A 24,032-nucleotide genomic window follows, 5' to 3' on the forward strand; every position below is an offset into this window, starting at 1 on the left:
ATCGTGGCTACCGTGCCAGCCACATGCACTGAGGCTGGTGGGTTTGAACCTGGCCCAGGCCAGGTAAACAACAATGACAACTGCAAACACAAAATAGCCAGGCGTTGTGGCAGGCGCCTATAGTCCCAGCTGCTTGGGAGACTGAGGCAAGAGAATCACCTATGCCCAAGAGCTGGAGGTTGCTGTGAGCTGTGATGATATAGCACTCTACAGAGGGTGACACAGTAAGACTCTGTCTCAAAAAAAAAGTAAATAAAAATAAACCTTGTTATCGAAGAATATGTAGTATCTAGGAATTTTCATTATATAATGCTGAGGGAAAAGCAGAACAATAAATTATATACATGTTAAATTATACAATGTGAAGCAAAGGTATGATAATGGGTGATTTAATTGCTCCCTTTTCTGATTTTCCAGATTTCTACCATGCGCATGAATTATTTCATAAAATGTTGCTCAGGAAAATAGTTACCCCAAAACTTTACCACCCTCAGAAAAACGTTAAGTAAAATATCAATATTTAAGCAGCTGACTCAAAACAGAATATGCTGTGGATAAATGTCCAGATTACTAATGTAATATTTAGACTTATAGAGTCCTAAGATAGAATGGGCCTTTGAAATCACCTTAGAATATGCTATCTGATATTATTTATCTCTGCATACGCTCTAGCCCACAACTAGATTCAAGACCCACAGGCCTGCAGTCATTTTATGTACAGCCTGGTTTTTCTAGAATTCAGGAGGATGTGTTGTGCATAGCAGGAACTTGTGTTTATTGGTAACAAAGAAACATAGGTCTTCCACTCAATGACCCCAAAGAAAATGTTTCATGTACTTATTATTTATTCCCCCACTACTTCCATAAAAGTTATCTGTGATGGCTTATAATAAAAGACTTGAAGAAAACAGCATTGTTAGATTAGAAATACCTTTTAAAGGAAAAAGCAAATATGCTCAAATTTATGCCTCTGAACTAGGATTGAGCCTCATTTATAGTTATTTTTGGGCTGAATGGAATCTGGAGAAGAAAGGAAAATGAGTTTTACGATTATGCTGATTTGATTTCTGAAGTACACATACCAGCTCTTTGAATGGAAACACATTTTTCTGGTACCAATTGTAAAGTATGTGTATCCTGTTTCAAAAAGTATAGAACAACCTAGATGACAGGTGTCTTTAATAACTCTTTTTTAAAGAAAATCAAGATTGTTTCTTGAAGCCAACTTTGATCAATGCCATGGAAGGAACACTAGAATATATCATCAAAGAACAAGCCAGGTAATAGACACCCAATTTTTTTGGCTCTCACACGACTGTTAACTTGTTACAAGCTTAGAATTTCCATACCTGTAGGAATAAGTGGATATCTTCATAAGTGCCCTTAAATGACAGTTAGTAGAGCTTTTGGTGGATGCTGAATAGCAATTTAAGAGAGAGCAAGAGCCTGGAGTGAAAATAGTTTATGTTGCTGTTTAAGAGTCCACATGCTTTAAATTACAAGCATGTTGTCAACACGGTTGAGATTCTTCTTTAAAAACTGACAAGCCTACTTTTTTAATGTGAAAGAAAATATCAGATAGTTATTAAGATTCAATCTGAAGAGGCGAAAGCTATATTAATTAGTTTGATGTAAGCACTCCAAATTGTATAAAAAAACAACACATTGTACCCCACATATGCATAAATGTATTCATGATCTATGTGTACATGACTTAATAAAAGGAAAAAAAAAGATTCCATCTGAGGAATGCTTTGATGCTCAAATTTTGCCATACTTTATTTTGGAACATTATCATCTGGGCAACTTTTAGAGAAGTTCAAAAAACAATAAACATGGAGCACAGACAACTGTCGCTTTATCTCATGCTCTGCCAATTAGTGTATTCTCATGACTTCATGTAAGTCTTTAATCACTCTGAGCCACATTTTTTTTTCCCCTATAAAATGAAAAGAATGAACTCAATGAGCTCTTAAGATCTCCTGCAGTGGGCGGCGCCTGTGGCTCAGTCAGTAAGGCGCCAGCCCCATATACCGAGGGTGGCGGGTTCAAACCCGGCCCCGGCCAAACTGCAACCAAAAAATAGCCGGGTGTTGTGGCGGGCGCCTGTGGTCCCAGCTACTCGGGAGGCTGAGGCAAGAGAATCGCCTAAGCCCAGGAGTTGGAGGTTGCTGTGAGCTGTGTGAGGCCACAGCACTCTACCGAGGGCCATAAAGTGAGACTCTGTCTCTACAAAAAAAAAAAAAATAAAATAAATAAATAAATAAATAAAAATTAAAAAAAATTAAAAAAAAAAAAGATCTCCTGCAGTTCTGACATTCTTTCATGCTGTTTTACTTACCATACTGGGTAGGTTCTGGATTGAATAAATCTTGCCCTTTGTTCCAATTTCTGGCTCACAGCTCACAGTTTAGTTTGGGTCAAGTTATTTTATTTCTTTCTTTCTTTATTTATTTATTTATGGAGACAGAGTCTCTCTCTGTCACCCTGGATAGAAAGTGCCATGACGGGCGGCGCCTGTGGCTCAGTGAGCAGGGCGCCAGCCATATGCCGAGAGTGGTGGGTTCAAACCCAGCCCCAGCCAAACTGCAACAAAAAAATAGCTGGGCGTTGTGGCGGGCGCCTGTAGTCCCAGCTACTCGGGAGGCTGAGGCAGAAGAATTGCCTAAGCCCAGGAGTTGGAGGTTGCTGTGAGCTGTGTGACGCCACGGCACTCTACCGAGGGCAATAAAGTGAAACTCTGTCTCTACAAAAAAATAAAAAGAAAAGTGCCATGACATCATCACAGCTCACAGCAACCTCAAACTCTGGGCTTGAGCAATCCTCTTGCCTTAGCGTCCTGAGTAGCACAGACTGCAGGCACATAGGCACCATTACACCCAGCTAGCTTTTTTTCTATTTCTAGTAGAGACAGGGTCTCATTTTTGCTCACACTGGTCTTGAACTCCTGAATTCAACTAATCCACCCACCTCAGCCTCCCAGGGTGCTAGGATTATAGGCCTGAGCCACCACACCTGGTCTGGGTTTAAGCCTTGATTCTGAGAACTTCATCCAATCATCAAAAGTTGAACACCTTTTTGCCACTTCATCTGCAGGATTACTGGAATAGTTACTATTTCTAATCCCCAGTAAATAAACAAGGACTTTCTCTATAGCTATACTTTTAATAAATTTAAACCCAGCCAAAACCAACAAACTTCCTAACCTCCCCGAGCCCTCTGAGTGTGCTGTCACACTCTTCTTTACACTTTAACTTTTGAATGCTAATGTCCTTGCAGCGATCACACTACATCTGTGTGCTCCCTATAAGTCGGTGAGCTTCTTGAGGAAAAGGAGGGAGGTTTATTTAGCTTTATATCTTTAGCACAGCAATTGGATGTGAAAAAAGGAAAGGAGTGGGAAGGAAGGGAGAATGGAAAAGAGAAAAGGGAAGGAAAGGACATGATTGACTGCTTTACATATGATGTCATAGTGGCCTTGAGGCAGAAGGTGACAAATGTAACAGTTCATTGACCTTATGATGTCATAATTCTACTTACGAAACCAGGACCCCTTTTTTCTGGAGAAGCGTAATGTTCCAGACATCTAGATGGCACATTACGCTTCTGGAGTTTCTGAAACTCCTCGATTTTATCTACTCTGAATTTTACATAGGTCCATCAGCTGAAGAAATTTTTAATTTGAGTTTTTTTGAGAAGCCAACAAAAGATTAACTGAATCTCCTCAGTGAAGTGAGAGCTACATATATGCAGTTCATGCTAATCCAAACACAAACACATGCTATAAGCTCAAGCATATACAAGAGGATGTGCATCTTCATTTCTAGTTTTCCTCACTAAGGCCAGTCGCGACCCCTCAGCCAGTGTAGTAGCTATGAGAATGACGTGCATTCCGGCTTGAATACTTTTCAAGCCCCCTTCATCCTCTCCTGGGTGTGCCGTGCTGTTCTTGTCTATTGCTATTTTAGGATCTTGTTCTTAGGATCAAAGCCTGTAGTGCTATTTGAAGAAAATCTTTTTGCCTTTGCTGTTCCTTGCGTGCAGCTGACTTTAAATACAGTGTTTACCAGAGGTGTTGCCAAGGCCTCCCAGTCACTTTGTTTTTGCAGGTCGTGGAGCACTTCTTTGCACGGTCAGTGTCCTCTGGCTGGAGTGCCCTGAGTTCTCCATTTGGAGCGTCATTCTGTCCTTTTTTGTTCTATGTTCTGTTGAGTGAAAGGAAATGATTTTTTGAAAATACCCATTGGAGAAAGAGCAAACCGGTTGGGATCTGAGCTAAAGCAGCTTCCCCAACTGGCAGAAGCACAGATGCTGTTTCCTGCGTCAGACCAATGAACATTCCCCACTCAGAGCACCAGTTCAGGATTTTTTTGACAATTATTTCATGCCCCCTATTGATTAAAGCACAAAAACAAAAGGAATATATTAAGATATTGCACCTGTATCACCTTAGCACCTAAATACAGGACGGAACATGAGCAACAGATACAGATTAAAAGGAAAAAAAGGTAGATGTAGGGTGACTTTCCTATCTCAACCTGGGTTTCCATGATAGTTTTTTCAGAGAAGAAGTCATCCTTGCCCTCAGTATTTTCAGTTCTGCCACCGAAAGGCAATGGCAAAATCCTAGTTCTGTGAAAATGGCCATTGGAGGAGAGAGCTATTAAGCTATTGCAGTGGCGCTGCGAGCACAGTCCACTTTGCTGGTGCCCTTAAGCGCCTCAGGAGAGAGACACGGATCAGCATGAGAGCAGTAAGCCCTAGGACTGGTGATGCTTTTCTGCGTGTTTAATAAACTTTTACTGGATCGCTAGTGTTACACAATCATCTGCCTTGTGTATAAGCCAAAATCAAGCTCACTTTCTGCTCCCAACAATCTCACAATCCATTCCAAAGAGAGATACAATAGCCACAGTTCAATGTGACCAGTTAGAATAGATATAAAATCCTATGGAAGCAATACCTCTTTCCTAACCTCCTTTCCCATCTTCCTGAAGAAAGGATCAGAGAAAGTTTGGAATAAGGTGACATTTAGAGCCAGTTCTGGAAGGATGGAGAGTTCCTCAGGAAGAGCACAGCAAACGGAAATAGGAAGAACAGTAGCAAAGAGGTGTGACATTGAAAAGACAGGCAGTGAATGAAGACCACCAATCCAGAATGACGATGGCACAGTCGTGGGTCAGAGACAAGACTGGAAAGATAGTCCCAGATTGGACTCAGATGATGAGACGTGCATATCAGGATAAAGAAATTGATCTGTATTTCATAGGCAAGGGAGAGGGAGCAAAAGGCTGTAAACAGGAAAATGGTATGATGAGTCTTTTATTTGCCTCAGTCAAATTGGAGGTTCTAAAGGTTAAGTTTCAGGAGGTGGGACTGGACCCAGGAAAAGCACTTAAGAGGCACCACTCAGGGTGAACACAGTATGCTTCTCTGGGGTATTGTATGCGAGCATTAGTGTGGACACAGATCAGAGATACTTAGGTGCTAGTAACATGCTCGTAATATTTCTACTCGATAGAAGAAATTAATCCAATATTTACTCATCCGAGTTGTTAAGTATGTATTACGAACTTGGTTCTTAATGTGTTCAGGACTTGGAGCATCATGGGAATAACTACACATTGCTGCTGCTTTGTAAGGAACTAAGTCTAGTCAGGAGCAAACAGCATGTGCATGAAAAGTAAAATAACACAGACTCGTATATTAGGTATGAAATGGCTGTCACAACAAATTGGTGCAATAACAGTTAAAGGGAGAGAGCAATGAGATTGGACTGTAATTGTCAGGAGAAATTGGACTGAGATGGGTGGAATTTGGAAAGGTACGAGTTCACAGATAAGTACAACGTGTAAGTAAAGGGATTTCAGTGCAGCGTGATGTAACAATAGCAGTGGGCTTGAGGATCACGGAGAGGGGCACAGAAATAAAACATGGATGGGGAGAAGGTTTAAGAAAGGCTCTCCAGAAGAGATGTCCTTTGAGCTGAGTTTCAGTGAACAAGAGAACGGCTAGATAAAATAGAGAAAGACCCACACATACAAAGGCAGAGACACTGAGAACCTGCTGAGTTCAGGCAAGCAGATGGGAAGTGCAACCCTGCCCACGGCTGGAGGGAAGGGTGAGTGTGAGAGGGGGCAGCTAAAAAGGGGTCGATGGGAACCGGAGGTGAAGGAGATCCTTACATGCTAATACAAGGCGTTACATTTTATCATGGAAGGCCCTGGAGAGTTATAAGCTCCAGGGTGAGGAGTTACACGAGCCATCTGTCTTCTAGAAAGATCACTCTGGAAATGGTATAGAAGGACTTCGAGATGTCTGACTGGATGATGGTATCAAGGGAAGAAGATTAGGAAGAAAGATTTTTAGTTCAAATTCTGGACATGCTGAATTGAAGGTGCGTATCGTTTCCTAGAGCTGCTGAAACAAAGAACCATCAACGTTGTGGCATCACCCAACAGTTCTGGAGGCCAGAAGGCACAAAGCAGGATTGGTTCCTTCCGGAGGCCCAAGACAGAATCTGTCCCGTGCCTTTTGGCTGGTCTTCAGATGGCCAAAGGGGGATCTGGTTCCAGGAAAATCAGTGACCAGGTATCTCGCCACCTAAGCGGGAAAGAAGTTGGCAAAATAAACGTGAGGCTTCTACTCTCAGAAACTGAGCCCTGGGGCAAATTTCTAAGACATTGATTAAGTGTCACTGCGGGGCTAGACATTGAAGATAAAAGTAGGAATAAGATATCAAGCTACCAGGAGAATACACCATCTCCTGAAGTCAGCAGGTAGACGAGGGGAAATACAACGCACTGGGAAGCCTACAAAACGTTGGGGGTAGCGGTAGGGGCAGATTGCGGGAGCCTCCTTTGCAAAGGATGGAATGTGTGACTAGATTCTTAGAGGATGAATACCAGTGTGCTTGCCAGAGAAAAAGAGGACTTCCCCAGCAGAGGAAACAACGTGTAGGAAGGAAAGGGTTCATTACCAGATCTGGAGACGGGATCCGTCAAAAGCCCAATGATCTGATTTGATAACCCAGACCAGAGCCAGACTCTTAACAGAAACTGGTAACTTCCCGTCTTTCTACCTAAAACTGCGGGTTTGTCCTAGAGACTGTGGGAGGAATGAACTTAGAGTTGTGAGTTAAGTGGATCCAGCATTTGGGAAAAAAGAAACAAACGCAGAGAGCGATTGATGACTTTAAGTCCTGACATTAGCTAAAGTCAGGGAAGAGAAGGGAAAGATGATGAGAGATTTCCTACCCGACAGTTATCTAATTTAAACTGCACAGCAGGCCTCTGATGGGAAGAAAGCAGATCAGCGAAATAACCGCTCAGGTCATCCAGAAGCAAAACTGACCTAGTTCCTAGACAAGGAAAGCCTTCACCGCCCGTCTCTGGTGTTTGCTGCAGAGCTAGGCAGCCCTCGGGCCCAGAGGTGCCGGCTGGACGTGATCTGCCTACATGGGGAATAGTTCCTGCACCTTGGTTGCTACTGAATTCCCAGCAACTTTTTTGTAGCTAAAAGGACTACTGGATTACATCGATCACAGGGCACAACGTTTGCTCAAGTTACTTCACACTCGGGTGGCTTCCTGGTGTGCAGTAAACGCCCCTTACATCAGGTTCCCTGGGATATGCGCAGTCAACACTCTACAGTACGAAATGCAAAATCCCCCCCAACACCGTGGGGGGAAATCGCCAGCCCTGGGAGGTCCTCCAAAGTCCCGAAGCAGCCCCCAGGTGATTGCACGTCCTCCCCGACGGCTCTCAGTTTTTAAGATTTTAGCTGCCTGCTCGGCAGCTTGTTCAATCTGCCCACGTGATCGCCACCCTGCCCTCGCCCACGTGTACCCTCACCGTCGCCCTTCCCACCCCAGCCCGAGCGGTGGCCCCTCGGCGACCGGGAACCGAGGGGCAGGGACAGGCGCCCTCTCTCGGGAGCCCCCACAGCTCCTGCCGCCCCCACGGGATAAAAGGCGCCCGGCGGCCCGATCCTGGGTGCAGGGGGCCTCGCGGAGCCTGGGCCGGCGCACCCCACGGGCTCCGCAACCCTCCCCCAAGGCGCGGGCCGGGAGAGGAGAGCGGCGCCCCCAAGTCCGTCCAGGGCGCAGGCGCAGCGCGGGGAGCGGCGGGCGGGGAGGAGCGGGGCGGGGCGGGGCGGGGCGGGGAGCGCAGCGGGCGCCGGAAGATGGCGGCAGCGGCGGCGGCGGCGACGGCCGAGCAGGTCTGTGAGCCCCGCCGCGGCCCGGGGCTGGAGGAGCGGGGGAGGCCGGGTCCTGCAGGTGGGGGCCGCGGCGGGGCCGGCGATGCGGCCGGCGGGGTCCGGGGCTCCAGGGCCGGAGGCGGCCGGGCTCCGCGGGCGGGAGGAGCTGTCCGCGGGCGAGGATGCTGGCAGTGGCCGGGCGGCACCCGAGGTGGGGAGCCCGCTGCGGCCCTCTGCCCGGCCTGGCTGTCCCTCAGCCGAGATGAGCAGGGTCTCCGCCGGGAGGGGCCAACAGGCGGCTGTGCCAGCCCGGAGCCTGTGCTGGGACTTGCCCCGCTCAGCTGCCAGCCGCGATGCAGATAAAAATAACCTCAGTCCCAGCAGGGAGGCTCCCCTGACGACAGCCGAGCAGTGGTCAGCTGTTGCCTGGGTGTCAGCTTGCTGCCACTTCTTGGTTTGTGCCATCCGGGACATACATACATCCCAGATTTCCCTTCACTTTGGTTTTTGGAGATTTAATCGCCAGTATAAAACTGATGATTTCTTGACCTGCATTGTAGACGTGTAACTTAAAATGGTTTAAAAGACTTTCTCTCCCCAAAATAACGCCACACACACACACACACACACACACACACACACACAGCCTCTTCTTCTTAACTGTTGTTTTTCTTTGAAAAACTATGATATGATAGTTTCTCTTGAAACAGTCTCATTCTTCAACATTGTTGAAAAAAATTAGTCAAGTTGCCCACCTTCTGTTTGAGCTTGGGAAAGATTTTCTTAGGTAATTAACTGTTAGAGACCTATTAGATATACATCACCAGAGACTCATTCTAAGGGACATAAAAAATTAGAAGACATAAAATATGCCTTCAAGGAGCTTAAAGTTAAACAGCCGGATAAATGCAGGAAAATAACTAAAGGCAACAGTCAAGCTCCAGATTCGTAATAGCAAAATAAAATGTAAAGGAGGAGGGAAACTGAAAGGAGAGAGAGCTTCTTACAGTTAAGATGCAGGTGGAGCCCTGGCCTTGCTGAGTTCCTGCCCAGTGTATCAGCTTCTGTTTCGGATGATACTTTTCCATCCACATCATTCCTATTGGATACTCTTAGCTTCTTTTTTTGCTTTACACAAAAGCTGGGCAGTAGGATACACACCGCAGTCTCCTCTTCACATGTATGCTGTTATGTCCCCAGGCCTGAATTTAACCAAATTTTCATTAGGGACCTCAAACTCAAAAGTGTTCAGGATCAGACTGTGTCATAGTCACTATGGAAAGGGTTACAACCATCCGTTGCTCAGTTAACCTAGCCAGAATCTGAAGATCTGGACCAGCTTGAGAGTGCTCAGGAGAACCACCCTGGTGTACTGCTCTGCTGTTCCGCTCTTGACTTTCAACAGGGAGTCTCACATTTTCTTTTTCCCTTTGATCCCACAAATGGGATATAGCTGGTCCTGCTTCTGAGTCATCCTAGACCCCCCTGTGGCACATTCACATCCAACCAGTCATCAGGTCCTGACAGTTCTACCTCATAGCATTTCTCCCCAATCCTAATTTCCAATGCCAAAATTCAACCAGACCCCCAGATGGAGTCAAAGAAACCTGCTGTTGATGCGGTCATCTCTAGGCTCTCTGGTCCAGTGCATCTCTTTTGGTGTGATTTTGCTACAATGCAAATCTGATTTTAAATCTTCAGTAGTTCCCCATTGCCTTCAGGATAAAGCCCATCACATTCTTGCCATGGTATTTGTCATTCACTGGCCCCTGATTACATCTTTCACTTTGTTTTTTGCTTCATTCCTGGACCTGTTGTCCTCACCAGACACATAAAGCTGACAAAATTAATTACCCCAGAGATGACTTATGCTTAAAGTCTCCATGCTGTATTCTGCTCTTTTGTCTGGCTAACTCCTGTCCATCCTTCAAGACTCTACTCAACCCTCAAACTTTTCTTAGAAACCTTTGCCTGGGGGTTAAGTGGGTTGCATTTGTCTTCTGTGGCTTTTCAGTATTGTACGCATTGCTCCCCTACAGCACTTACTATGTTGTGTGAATTGTTAGAGACCTTACCTCTCTTCCTTACCAGCCTGTAATTAAGCTCCTTGAAGGTAGACACTGTGTCCTGTTCTTTTTGGTAGTGTGGAGCACCTGGCAAATGGTAGCTATTTAATAAATGCTGAATGCATCAAATTGGAAGCAGAGGAGACTAAAGAATGCATCTCCCATAGGGATGAATTGTGCCTTTTCTTTTATTGGACCTATATTTAAATTCTGGCTAAGACTTTCTTTCTTTCTTTTTTTTTTTTTTTAAGACAGTCTCACTCTGTCACCCTGGGTAGAGTGCCATGGCATCATAGCTCACAGCAACCTCAAACTCCTGAGTTCGAGCAAGCCTCTTACCTCTGCCTCCTGAGTAGCTGGGTGTACAGGTGCTGCAACAATGCCCAACTAGTTTTTCCATTTTTAGTAAAGATGGAGTCTTGCTCTTGCACAGATTGGTCTCAGACTTCTGAGCTTGGACAATCCACCCTCCTCAGCCTCCCAGAGTGAAGCCATCATACCCAGTCCTGGCTAAGACTTTTAAGTTGCCTCTACCAGGGCTCTCAGATGCCTGTCGTGTGTGCGTGTGTGCGTGTGTGTGTGTGTGTGTGTGTGCGCGCGCAAATTAGAAGGAAACACCTTCCCTTAAGGTACTGCATTGCCTTGTCCTGAAAACTACTCAAATGTATATTCATTTCTAAGTGTTCTGAGTGTCCTCAGATGGGGCGCCCTTATGCTGTACACACCGAGCACAGCTTTATTCAGCAATGTGTTCAGTAAGAGAAAAATCTTCTGAGTAAAGTGAACGACCTTCTACAGAGCCTTCCTTATTGCTTTGTGCAATTTTAAAGTTTTGATCTATGACATTACCAGCGGTTTCCACAAGCCTTCTATTAGCCTGCTGTGGCTACCGCGTTCAGATTCCAGGCATTGCCACTCTTCTTGGCACATGGCCTTGTGTGTCTCATCTTTAGCAAGGAGAATGTCTCCCCTTCCGGGTGTAAAGCATTCCGTTAAGTTTCAAGTGAAGTGGGACTCCACCTTTTAAGAGTATTTTCTTCTGTATTTTATATAGTTTTCTTTCCTGACTCCTGAAAGAATTCATTTCCCCATGATTCAGCCCCACTCTGAAATATTGGTCTTTTTCTCTCTTAGCTTTTTTCCCTTCTAGTATCAAACTTATGAGTCTTTTGAAATTAAGGGAGGGGGTAAAGACTAAACACAGCTTTCATCTGATAGGTCATAATTCTTTAGCTGCAATTTCCTCTCTTTCCTGTTTTCTCTTTCTGAACTAACAAATAGATGTATACAGGCTGGCATCTCTTAGGACTGTCTCTTCCCTACTTAGCAGTGTGCTATTTAAAGTTCATCTTTGCATGTTATGAAGGGATTTTTTTTTTTTTAGACAGAGTCTCACTATGTCACCCTGGGTAGAGTGCAGCTCGCAGCAACCTCAAACTCTTGGGCTTAAGCAATTCTCTTGCCTCAGCCTCTCAAGTAGCTGGGACTACAGGTGCCCACCACAACACCCATCTTTTTTTTTGTTGCAGTTGTCATTATTGTTCAGCTGGCCCAGGCCAGGTTCGAACCCACCAGCCTCAGTGCATGTGGCTGGCGCTGTAACCACTGTGCTGTAGGCACTGAGCCTGAAGGGACTTTTTGGCAAGTCAAGTTCATACTGCAGATCCTTAGTTTCCGCTGTCCATCATATTTCTTATTTTCCAGTTTTCCTGCACACTTAAAGTTTCCCAAGACTACCCTACATCCTCAGCTCTTCGTCCTCTTCCCTCCATGCTGTTTGTCACAGTGAACTAATCTGGTTATAGCTTTACTGACTGAGGACTCTCAAATCTCTCTCCCTAGTCCTAGGTGACCTAATATTTGATCCTATACTTCCAGTTGCCTTTAAGACATGTGGTATTTCTCATTCAGTTCAAATGCAACATATGTAGAATCTTCCCCCTCCTTCATTCTCTATTAACTAGTCACCATTCAGTAAACATGAGGTTCACTCTTTTTTTTTTTTTTTTTTTTTTTTTTTTTGAGACAGTCTCTTTATGTTGCCCTCGGTAGAGTACTGTGGCTTCACAACTCACAGCAACCTCAAACTCCTTTGAGGCTCAAGCAATTCTCTTGCCTCCACAGGCCCCAAGATAGCAGAAAGAGGAAAGCCTCCCAAGTAGCTGGGACTGCAGGCGCTCACCGCAATGCCCGGCTATTTTTTGTTGTTGTTGCAGTTGTCGTTGTTTAGCTGGCCCAGGCCAGGTTCAAACCTGCCAGTCTCAGTGTATGTGGCTGGCATCACCACTGTGCTATAGGTGCCAAGCCAAGGTTCACTTTTTGAACCTAGCTACAAATTCTATTAACTCTTCTCATCTCTCTCTATTTTTTTAAGGCAATAAGTTTTTTAACATTTCTTAATAAAAATACAAGAGCACCAATCCACTTTTATTTACTTTTTATCAGTTTAAATCCTTGAGGGATAGAACATCACACAGATTCTGTGTCCAGTGGCCTTAGCAGGGAGGTTGCTTCAGAATTTGGCATGAACTATGCCACTGTTTCCAAGGACCGAGTTACCTTTCCCCAGATTACCCTGGTTTTGTTCAGTTTGCCACCAGGAGTCACTGTGGTGTTCTTTGCTTTGTATACATAAGCACATCTCTTGCCCAAATAGAATTCAGTTTCATCTCGGGCATAAACACCTTCAATTTTAAGAAGAGCTGTGTGCTCTCTTGGGTTCTGGAGACCCCACTGATAGCCAGCAAAAATGGCCTTGGACAACAGCCATCAAAACATATTTGCCTTTTACAAGTCCTGTTTCCAGCAGACCTCCACAGGCCCCAAGATAGCAGAAAGAGAAAAGCCTTCTTTTCTCTTTTTGTCCATCCTTTTTCATCCCAGCTTAGTTTAGGTCCTTATCAGCTCAAACCTTCATTTCCACAACCTCCCAACCCAGCTTGTTCACTGGTATTCCTTCCTCCTCCCACTCTTTCCAACAAACACCCACACATTCAGTGTCCTGAAATATGCAGAGACCACCAGTTAAACAGAAAATAAAGAATAGGATTTGTATCCCACAGTCTAAGAACATCAACGACCTGCTCCTACTTTTCCAGCTCTATTCTCTCTGCGTCACCAGGGTCTGACTCCTCCCATTTCCCTACCAGCCCCAGGTCCACCTGTCTCTCTCTTTGATCTCTGCAGCATGTATCGCCTATACCATTGATTTTGGTGCCTGAATATACAGAGCTGCATTGTTAAGTATTTAATATGTGCAGTACCTAGTATCACACCTGTAATACCTACAGGATACGGATCCTGTCCTATATTTCTTTTGTATTCCAATTTATAGTGCTAATGTTTAAGCTTACTGAATATGTATTCAATAAATGGGTTTCCTCAGAGCTCTTAAAAAAACATGTAAATTAGAGAGTATCCATTTCTTACTATTTCTCTTGTGCTCTTGATGTACAAGATTGTTACCTAAAACGTCATTCAACCATCATCTAGTTAGAGATTCTCACGTGTTTTTGTCTCAGGTTTTCTTTCTACTCTTAAAAATTACTGAAGGTCCCAAAGATCTTTGTTTTATGTGACTTATATCCATTCATGTTTCCCATGTGAGAAATTAAAAGTGAGAAATGGTTAAAGCTCAGGACTACACAAGCACACGTTCCATTGAGTGATGATGTCGTCCCAGATAGCCTGTGTATTCATGACACTAGGAGAGTGGAAAAAGTAAATAGTGTTAATTTGAAAATATAGATCCCAGATGAGATTTATGGAACCCTCTCAGGATTTCCCATCCCATACTTTAAAAAGTGCTAATTTAAGATAATGTTAGCTTTGATCAGTGGAGTTATAAGTAACGAACTGTGGCAGCCTTTCCAAGTTCTCTTCATATAAATGAAAAAAAAAAGAAGATATATGTGTGTGTACATCTGTGGCCAGGCCCTACCCCACAAATATCAAAATGGATACTCAAGACCCTTATAGAAAATGGCGTAGTATTTGTACATAACCTGCATACATCCTTCTGTATACTTTAATTGTCTCTAGATTACTATAATTCCTGTACTATGTAAATGTAGGTAAATAGTTGTTACACTGTATTGTTCAGGGAATAATGAGATGGGAAGAAGTCTGTACATGATGGATACAGATACATTCATACATTTTTTTCCAAATACTAGCCATCTGCAGTGGTTGACTCCATGAATGCAGAACCCATAGATGTGCAGAGCCAAGTGTATGAGAAAACGAAGTGGTAAATTATTCATAAAAACAAGACTCCCCCTGTGGGATAATATGACAGCTCCGCTCAGAAGTGAGCTGTGCACTTCACTGACAGTACTACCGAAATCGGAGAGGGAAAGCACGTTGTCTGTTAGTTACTCTAAAGGTTCTATCTATACTAACCCTAAGTCATGTCCTTACTGGGAGCCTGCAATTCCATATGACTTGCAGGTCAACAGTGGAAAATATAGCAGTAACCAATTCAGCTTTCTTTAGTTGTGAGTTTGCACTTAATAAATAAATGCATCAAAAAAGAGGGGAATACTTGTTGCATTATGTTGTGTTTTGCCTTTAGCAAAGTTCCAATGGTCCTGTGAAGAAGTCCATGCGTGAGAAGGCTGTTGAGAGGAGGAATGTTAATAAAGAACACAACAGTAACTTTAAAGCCGGATATATTCCAATTGATGAAGATCGTCTCCATAAAACGGGCTTGAGAGGAAGAAAGGGCAATTTAGCCATCTGTGTGATTATCCTCTTATTTATCCTGGCTGTCATCAATTTAATTGTGAGTATATGATACAGAATACTACTTTTAATTGCCAGGGGGAATTTTCCATCTATTTTCCACTAAAATCATGGACTTGGTTTCTGTAATTTAGTTGGGAGTTGTCTTATTTTCTGCTTTTCTTTTCTTTTTTTTTTTTTTTTTAAGAGACAGAGTCTCACTTTATTGCCCTCCATAGAGTTCTGTGGCATCACAGCACATGGCAACCACCAGTTCCTGGGCTTAGGTGATTCTCTTGCCTCAGCCTCCCGAGTAGCTGGGACCACAAGTGCCCACCACAACGCCCAGCTGTTTTTTGTTGTTGCAGTTTCAGGTTTGAACCCACCACCCTCGGTACATAGGGCCTGCACCCTACTCACTGAGCCACAGGCACCACCCTATTTTCTGCTTTTCTATACGTATTTTATCTCCTACTGAGTTTTAATAAACCTATTACACATAAAAAAAACCTAGTATGTGAATATTAGGTGTACATATATGAACTTCATGGAAGTGTACATGGAAGTGTACATATATGAAGTTGTTCATGGATTCTTCTCTTTAATGGATTTAACTTTCAAGAAGGGTAGAATTGTGAGTGTCCTGGCCAGCTCCATTAGTAGGGCATGAGACTCTTAATGAAGTAGAATCAACTCAGTAGGAAAGAATTTTGTTAAGATGATTTTATTGTTTTCACCCTCCTAAACAGTAAAATCTTTCTCTTTTTAGTGTTGTCTCCTCAATTACATTTTAAAATTGTAAGCCCGTTTGATGGCCAAAAAGAGCTATATCTTATAGTCCTGAGTTCCCATTTTCAAGGCATGCAAAGATCTGGTAAGCTGATTCATGCTAAGGTGCTAAGGACGTGATCAATTGCCTTTTCCAAAGATACTTGTTTTTTTAAAGAAGACGACCTTTTAATTTGAGGTTGTAACTATCTGAAGGTTAAATTTCAAATGCTCTGACATATGTGTGGACAAGTATTTCCAGAGAAAGTGATCATTGGTGTACCTAAAAGTGATCATTAACATGGTCTACATCAGTTTAAAGTGATTCTTTTTTATTTCCAACTTCTAATGCACTCAAGCCAGTCCTTTTTGTATTTTATATACATGTAAAACATTGGTGTCTGATTCTTCACTCAAATCAGAAAGAGCTGGTACTACACATTTCATAGTAGGTACAATAGATAGCTTTACTTGGAGCAGAAATTCTGAATATATTTTACTTCTATAACTTTATTTTACTGGAGACATCTGGTGAAGATGGAAGAATCAAGGAGATTTTTATCCTCTCGTCTAAAAAGTTCATCCCAAAGCAACAATGTCAGGAAACAGAAATATCATTGAAGAAAATGGGAGCAGCTGAAATCCTGAACCATAAGACGTGAAGGCAAGAAGTAGGAGGAAGGATGGCAAAAAAATTGACACGGAGAGGAGCCGCGTGTGTGTGTTTCTCCTCTTGGGGACTGAGTTGTAAAATCCTGAAAAGCCTCAAGAATTAGAAGAACAAACACCGTGGAAAGTAGGAATGAGGCAGGAACCCTTAGGTTAGTCAGCCAACCCCGCACCCCACGCAAAACTAGGACCTCTCGGCACACGGGACCAGAGAGGGTTTTTTCTGCTTGAAGCTGGGACTCATAGGACATTTTATTGAGAGATTTTACCACAATGTTGAAGGATTTGAGATTTAGTTAGATTTTCAAAGAAACTAAGCAAATTTAAAAAGGAAGTATTAAACTCTGAAAGAGACAAAGTACAGGAAAGGAACTGCCCTCAAACAATATTTACGTGGGCTAATACTGAAAATATTGAATATGAATTTAACCAAAACTTGAGATTGGATTTAGGAGGGAAAACAGGTATAGATGAGCCAAAATTCTTCCCTGCTAAAATAGGAAATTATTGATAAAACCTGAGACTGATGAATGAAGAAATGACCGTATATGTATATTATATGGTGATAAATTCTAAACAAAATAGCTAAAATTGTTGAAAGTAGTTTTCCCTGGGAGTAGGATATGGAGAGAGTAGAAGAAGCAAGAGATGTTCCTCTATTATACATCTTTTAGAACATTTTTACTTTCAGCTATTGGCATGTAATACTTTGATAAAAATAAAACTGGTTGTGTTACTCCGTGGGAAACCAATAGATATCTTCATCTCACTGATAAAACATTGTAGGAGATCTTCAGTGTTTGGCAATTATGTTTTCTATTTGTTTTCCAATTATTTTAAATTATGCTGCTTACTAACAGTGGACTTGTGTTCCTTGTCAGATAACCCTTGTTATCTGGGCTGTGATCCGCATTGGACCAAATGGCTGTGACAGCATGGAATTTCATGAGAGTGGCCTGCTTCGGTTTAAGCAAGTGTCTGACATGGGCGTCATACACCCTCTTTATAAGAGCACCGTAGGAGGAAGGCGAAATGAAAATTTGGTAATCACTGGCAACAACCAGCCTGTAAGTTACCACACTAACTGAAATACTATGTGAATGGAGAGGGGCATTAGAAAAAAATTCTTTGCAAAAACCTAGAGTTGTATATTGAAAATATATTTTTCCCTTCAGAGAAAATTAATATATTTATGCATGTTTTAAAAATATATTTACAATTACTAAATGTTTAATAATATTTTGATTTTGAAAGCTATTAAAGTTGGATTTTTTTTAGTATTCCAGATTTGTTCAAGGGTAGTGTTCTCTATGATGATGTAATTAGTATCTAAGAATACATAGGTTATTCTTTTCCCCTTCATATAAGGAAGTCATTCAAAAAAGCACCTTCTCAGGTTAGAATACCCTGTCTTTGGGGAGAATATGGAAGAGAATAGGCCAGCCTAGTCAATGGCAGCCCATGCCAACAGTCTGCTATATCATAGGTTTTCAGCTGAATAAAACCTGAAGAAGTTATCCTAACCACAACCACTCAGGCCTTGGACTGTGTTCCCTAATATCCTGTATTTGTGAAGAGCAGGATAAGCAAATAAATAATGAAAAACCAATAAGATATTTGAAGTTGGTCTATTGTTATAGCTTTTTAAATAGTATTTTGTAATGTTCTTTATAATATTCTTAATGAATTTTGGTTGCAGTATTCTTCGAAACCGTATTCACAATAAAGTGTTTTTCTGAAGATTGTTTTTCAGCAAGGGACAACAAAACTCAGTGTAGAAAAGAACAAAACCTCTATTACAAGTGACATTGGTATGCAGTTTTTTGATCCAAGAACTCAAAATATCTTGTTCAGCACAGACTATGAAACTCATGAGTTTCATTTGCCAAGGGGAGTGAAAAGTTTGAATGTTCAGAAAGCGTCTACGGAAAGGGTATGATTTATTTTCTTTGCTTTACTAATGGGAGAGAATTATTGTCTAAAGTTATAAAGTGGAAGGAGAGTTTTACTATTTTATAGTGATATGAAAGAATATATTCTAGAACATTGGAAATACTTAGTCCTAGATCCGTCATTAACAATCTGTATGATCAAGTCCTCTCTCTCTAATTTCTACATTTATAAAACATGAATGAAAACACTTGCCTTCCATATTTCATGATGGAAACGTGTTTCTCTATCTTTGATAATAATTCTCACATTAATTTAGAATGTCTTTTCAGTACTTTTTTAAAATTTTCAGATTACCAGCAATGCTACCAGTGATTTAAACATAAAAGTTGATGGGCGTGCTATTGTACGTGGAAATGAAGGAGTATTCATCATGGGCAAAACCATTGAATTTCACATGGGTGGTAATATGGAGTTAAAGGCTGTGAGTATTTTTTTTGAGAGCTTAAGAGAATACCTGGGTTCTTGAATACATAAATTCATATGTGGAATAGTATTCTGTTATGAAAATTGATGTCATATTTATTTTACATATCAGAACATAATGTATGTCTATAAACATCTGTAAGGATATTTCAAAATGGCAACAGTATTTAACTACAAATAGCAGATAATGGATGATTTTATTTTTATTTTTGTTAGCATGTATTTTCTAATTTTTTTGTTATAATGATCACTTGTATTATTTTAGAAGGCTAAAAAAAACCTTCTAAAAGAGAATTCTGGCTGGTGCAGTGTCTCACACCTGTAATGCCAGCACTTGGGAGGCCGAGGCAGGTAGATTGACTGAGCTCACAGGTTCGAGACCAGCCTGAGCCGGAGTGAGCCCTCCCCACCCCCGTCTCTAAAAAAAAATAGCCAGGTGATGAGGCAAGCACCTGTAGTCCTAGCTATTTGGGAGGCTGAGGCAAGATGATCACTTGAACCCAAGAGTTTGAGGTTGCTGTGAGCTAAGATGCCACAGAACTCTACCAAGGGTGACCAAGTGAGACTCTGTCTCAAAAAATAAATAAATAAAAATTAAAAAGAGAGAATTCTAGAAGATCAAAGTAAATATCTATGCCATGAAGTAGTTGTTTTTAATTAAGATTTTCATATTCTTCCCTAGTTTCATATCCAGTGATGTGAAAAAAATCCATTAACAAATGTATAAAATGTGTTTATTTAGATCTTTATTAAAAATATATTTTTATTTGTTATTAATTGTAAAAGAAAAAGATTTTTGCCTTTATTGTGGCTTTGCACATTAAATTTTCTTTGTACTTCATAGATTATATCTGAACAGGTATCATATCCCATTTAAGGGCACCATGAGTTCATGGGCTCACAATTCTGGTCAAAGCATATTTATTCAAAATGCCTTTGGACACCTACAATATACTGTTTCACTAAAGCTAATTGAATTTCTCTTACCAAGAATTATGTAACAAAAGTGAACTGAAACCTACATACTTATATATAATTCCTTCCCTTTTTAAAAAAGTCAATTTCCCAGTTCTAAAAAAAAAAAAGCTTTAAAAAATTAGTTGTTTCACTTTCATAAATGGCTTTTCCCTCCAAAGTACATAACCCTATGCATGAACATAAAATATATTTCTTGCCAGAAACTCACTCACAATACTGAGTAGTTTTTACAGATGTTATGGTAAGAAACCGTTCTTCTAAGAGAATGATGTTGAACAACAGCCACAGCAGGACTGTTGTGCTGAATCCTCAGCACCTAGAATAGTCCCTGGCATATAGGAGGCACTTAGTATTGTTGAGTGAATGAAAAGAAGAAAGGGAAGGAGTGAGGAAGGGAAAGAGAGGCTTAGGAGTCCCTAAAAAGAAAGCATTTTAAAGACCTACAGGAATATTTCTAGAACATCAGACTTGAAGTAAAAAACTTCCAGTTTCCTTTTAGTGTCTGGTCTTCAAAATCACATGGTTTGAAACTTCATTTATGGTGTTACAAAAGTAGTAATTAAATTAAAATTAATTCCCTCTAGGAGAAAAAGTGTTTCTCTTACCATCATCATAAACTTATCAGTCAGCAATTTTGTTATAATTCTGTTAGGACTTAAATGAAAATAATCTGGGCGGCGCCTGTGGCAGGTGAGTAAATCATATTATTATTCTCCTAATAGGAAAACAGTATCATCCTGAATGGGACTGTGATGGTCAGCCCAACCCGCCTGCCCAGTTCCTCCAGTGGAGACCAGCTGGGTCCTGTGGACTGGGTGCGCTACAAGCTCTGCATGTGTGCTGATGGGACTCTCTTCAGAGTGCAAGTAACCAGCCAGAATATGGGCTGTCAGGTCTCCGACAACCCCTGTGGAAACACTCACTAGAGGAACCCCAGAGGTCATCAACAAGCTCGTGTCATGACCTTTTTTAAGAGTGTGCATGTAAATCATTGATTTTACAGAGTTCGTGCTAACTCATTGTAATGATTTTAACTGCAGAGCACTACTGTATCTGTTAATGTAGTCTCTGTATTTAAAATGTTCCCAGAGAGCCTAAGTTCTAACACATTCTAACACCGACCTTCAAGTTACTATTCTCTAAAATAATTGTAAGAAGTAAATAACATCAAAATTAATCTTTAAAGAAGTTTTTAAAAATCCATTATCCCTTTTCTAGGATAAAAGCTGAAGCCACTATTTAGCACATTAACTGCCATGTGAGTTGTATTTAACTCATGCTAGCTTTGAGCCCCAGGCCTCATGAAGCATATATAACTCATACATCTCTTTACCTTGGGTTGCCTGTGTGCTGTGAAACCTCTACTCATTGTCTCTCTGTCAACCCGCACGTCCCCCCACCTCCTGTGGCCCTGCTCCAACCATCCGCCCAAGGGCACCAGGCGTGCCAGGCTGTTCTCTGATTGCCATAACTTCTGACTGCGCGTTTCCCCTGGATGTTTGCCTGGCAGGTCTTTGAACAAAATCAGTATGATAGTATGCAGGGACATGACACTGTTGCACATACTTAGGGAGTGCGATTCAGAGGTCATCATCTAGCATCACCCAATGTCCACTCCAGACACAACTAAATAACTTGTGGAATTCAGTTAGCACGTCATGAGTCGCATACAGCTCACCTAGCGTGCAGTGTAAAAATTGATTCTAGTACCATGCAACTTGCATAGAACCCATGCACAGAAAATAATAAAAAATAACAAATTTTTCATGAAATGAGAAAGGATCATTGTTCTATTTTTGTAATAAAACACCATGGCCCCAAGGAACAGTTTTTCCTACGCAGCAGGCAGTGTGTTAAGCTCACTATTACTAAGCTTTTGGTGATTCTAATGGGGATCGTCCCACTTAAGAAGGTCACCGGGTTACACCATCAATGCTTCATGCTACCTTTTAGCTCCTAAAAGTAAAGATGCAAGATTTCTAATGCATTAACTGTGAGCCATATTTTCACATGAAACCACAGATGAGGTCAAAACGATGGTTTCTTAGTTTTGCACTAGGAAGAAAATATTCTGTAATAGAAAGTTAACTTGGAATGATGCTACATGTTAAGTTTCACAATATGGCAGAAAGTAAAACACGATCTCAGCTCTAACTTTTAAATAATAATGATAGCTGTTACTTATTGAGCATCTGATACACATTGCCATTGTCCTAGGTGTCACCCTACTAGTATCCCTAATTCTCACCACACCTCTGTTAGGAGGTGCTCTTATTCCAGTTTTACCCACTAGCAAACCAAGGACCAGAAAAGTTGAGAAGCCTGCCCAATATCACATAGTAAATAGTAGGGCTGTAATTGGAATTCACATTTGACTGAAACCTAGAATGAATTCATGATACGTATTCCAAATGCCATGTGCTTTTCCTTACCTGCACTGACTTTTAAATTATTTAAAACTCTGGAAAGATAAACAAAGTTTAGTTTAAATTTACCTAAGATGATAAGGATTAAACAGAACAGGATGCCTACTCTAGTTAAAAGAAAAATAAATCTAATGTCAGGCCAAAAAATGACATATTACTCTCAGATTCTAAACTATCTTAAGCCAATTCCAAAATACTAGAGAGGTGACATTGAGCTACTTGTGAGTTACCCCAGTTTCCTAATATATGGGCCTTGGCACACTGGGACACCCAGTGGTCAACAGGGGTGCCAAGATATTTACACCCCCAGCCCTCAGGCTGCACAGTGTAAAGTGGGGAGGGCAAAGGCCCAGACAGCTGGAGTCCGGGAATGGCCTGCTGGGTTGGCAGCGTTAGCCACACAAATGTCACCCTTTTCACGTGTGCTGTGCCTGAAAGATGAGTCCGGAGGCATCGGAATGGAGAGTGGAGGGGATACTAGCAATTTTTAAGGAAGGGTAAGAATTTATCTCTGCTCCTAGTAATAATGCCCCATTATGATTATTTACACCCCTCAAGCCAGTTGGTTTTTCACATATATATTTGATGTGAAAGACACAGGGACCCCAAAGTAGTTTCTGTGAAATAGGCCATAGAGATGTATCCCGAGCCCCACCCTGCATTCAAGTGTGACAGCAGTCAGGGTCACTTTGAACTGTGTGGATAAGACAAACAATACAAAAAAACAATTTGTATTCAATATTGTACAGTTCCCTCTGAGAGAAAAACCAAGTATAAGAGACCATGAAGTTTTTAAATTCTACTGAGAGAGCATTTTCTTGCTACCTAACATTACTGCAGGTTATGAATGAAAAAAGAGCAAGTGAGGTTTATGCCTTTGGAGTGTTACTAGTTGTAGTGACTTCTGAACCCTTTTGGATGTATACAACATCACTTAATATATGAATGGTGTCCAGGAAGAAATTCCTGGAATTCTCATTCAAATGCTAGGTATGTTGTTAAATCATGTGTTCTTTACTTGCTACTCTATCTAGATTTGTTTTGAAAGTCTCTTTAAATAAATATTTTTTACAAAAACCACAGAACACTTTATTACAAAGTATTATTTGTTGAATTTAATTCATAGAAGTAATCTATTTTTACTCCACTTTGAGAGACACTTGTGTTTTTGATACATCTACATTAAGTGCTTTTGATGTGAGAGGATATTTTCATGTATTTATAAAACTGATCGTTAACGTGTAGCATTTTAGGAACCTTTACAGGTAGTCCTTGCTTTTTCACTGAAGTGTAAATCTGGAAAATTCAATGGGAAGCAGAATTTTGTTCTCACAAGACATCCGTTTTACCTATGACCTATTTTGATTCAAAGTGAAGCTTCAAGTCCTCATTCTCACCACCAGATGGTGTTTTCCTGTAAACTGAAATACTGACTTTGCCTCCTCTGCTGACGGTTCATGTGTCTGCACTGAGCTCTGATGTGACCTGCAGCAGCTTTGGGGGAGGTGAATGATGAAACAGGACACTGGGAGGGGTACGTGCACATGCTTGTTTAACCACAGTATTCTAGTGGTGGGTTAGTGACAAGGGGACAAATGAAATAAATGCCAGATTTTTTAGAGACTGCCTAATGGGAAGTTAGGAAAATTGTAAAACAACACAAAATGAGGACTGCCTATACATAGCCTGCAATGTTTTAAAATATACTAATTTGTATTCTTTTTGCATTGTAAAAAACCAAAATAAATTTTGTGTGATAGTTTTGATGATCCAAGGTAGAAGTTCTACCTAGTTTTGAATGAATGGTTTTTCACCCGGGGTAAGAATG

At 41.5% G+C, this 24,032-nt stretch overlaps 1 protein-coding gene and 1 pseudogene across 1 annotated transcript; one reads left to right on the forward strand and one right to left on the reverse strand.

The window, feature by feature from the left end:
- Positions 1-8,145: 8,145 nt before the first annotated feature.
- SGCB (sarcoglycan beta) lies at positions 8,146-23,289 on the forward strand. Its single transcript, XM_053577773.1, has 6 exons — positions 8,146-8,220; positions 14,839-15,048; positions 17,306-17,491; positions 18,166-18,357; positions 18,667-18,798; positions 20,501-23,289. The coding sequence occupies exons 1-6, from the start codon at positions 8,185-8,187 to the stop codon at positions 20,702-20,704; spliced, it is 960 nt and encodes a 319-aa protein (XP_053433748.1). The 5' UTR covers positions 8,146-8,184; the 3' UTR covers positions 20,705-23,289.
- Positions 12,712-13,182, reverse strand: LOC128575948 (60S ribosomal protein L35a-like; annotated as a pseudogene).
- Positions 23,290-24,032: the final 743 nt, after the last annotated feature.

This window comes from Nycticebus coucang, chromosome 23 (genome assembly GCF_027406575.1).
Source record: "Nycticebus coucang isolate mNycCou1 chromosome 23, mNycCou1.pri, whole genome shotgun sequence".
NCBI lineage: Eukaryota > Metazoa > Chordata > Mammalia > Primates > Lorisidae > Nycticebus > Nycticebus coucang.

Excerpts from the sequence above, each read along its gene's own strand:
- SGCB (XM_053577773.1), top strand. The coding sequence starts at position 8,185 with ATGGCGGCAGCGGCGGCGGCGGCGACGGCCGAGCAG. Across the intron at positions 8,221-14,838 it reads CGGCGGCGACGGCCGAGCAG|CAAAGTTCCAATGGTCCTGT; the intron begins GTCTGTGAGCCC and ends TTTTGCCTTTAG. Across the intron at positions 17,492-18,165 it reads TCACTGGCAACAACCAGCCT|ATTGTTTTTCAGCAAGGGAC; the intron begins GTAAGTTACCAC and ends GTTTTTCTGAAG.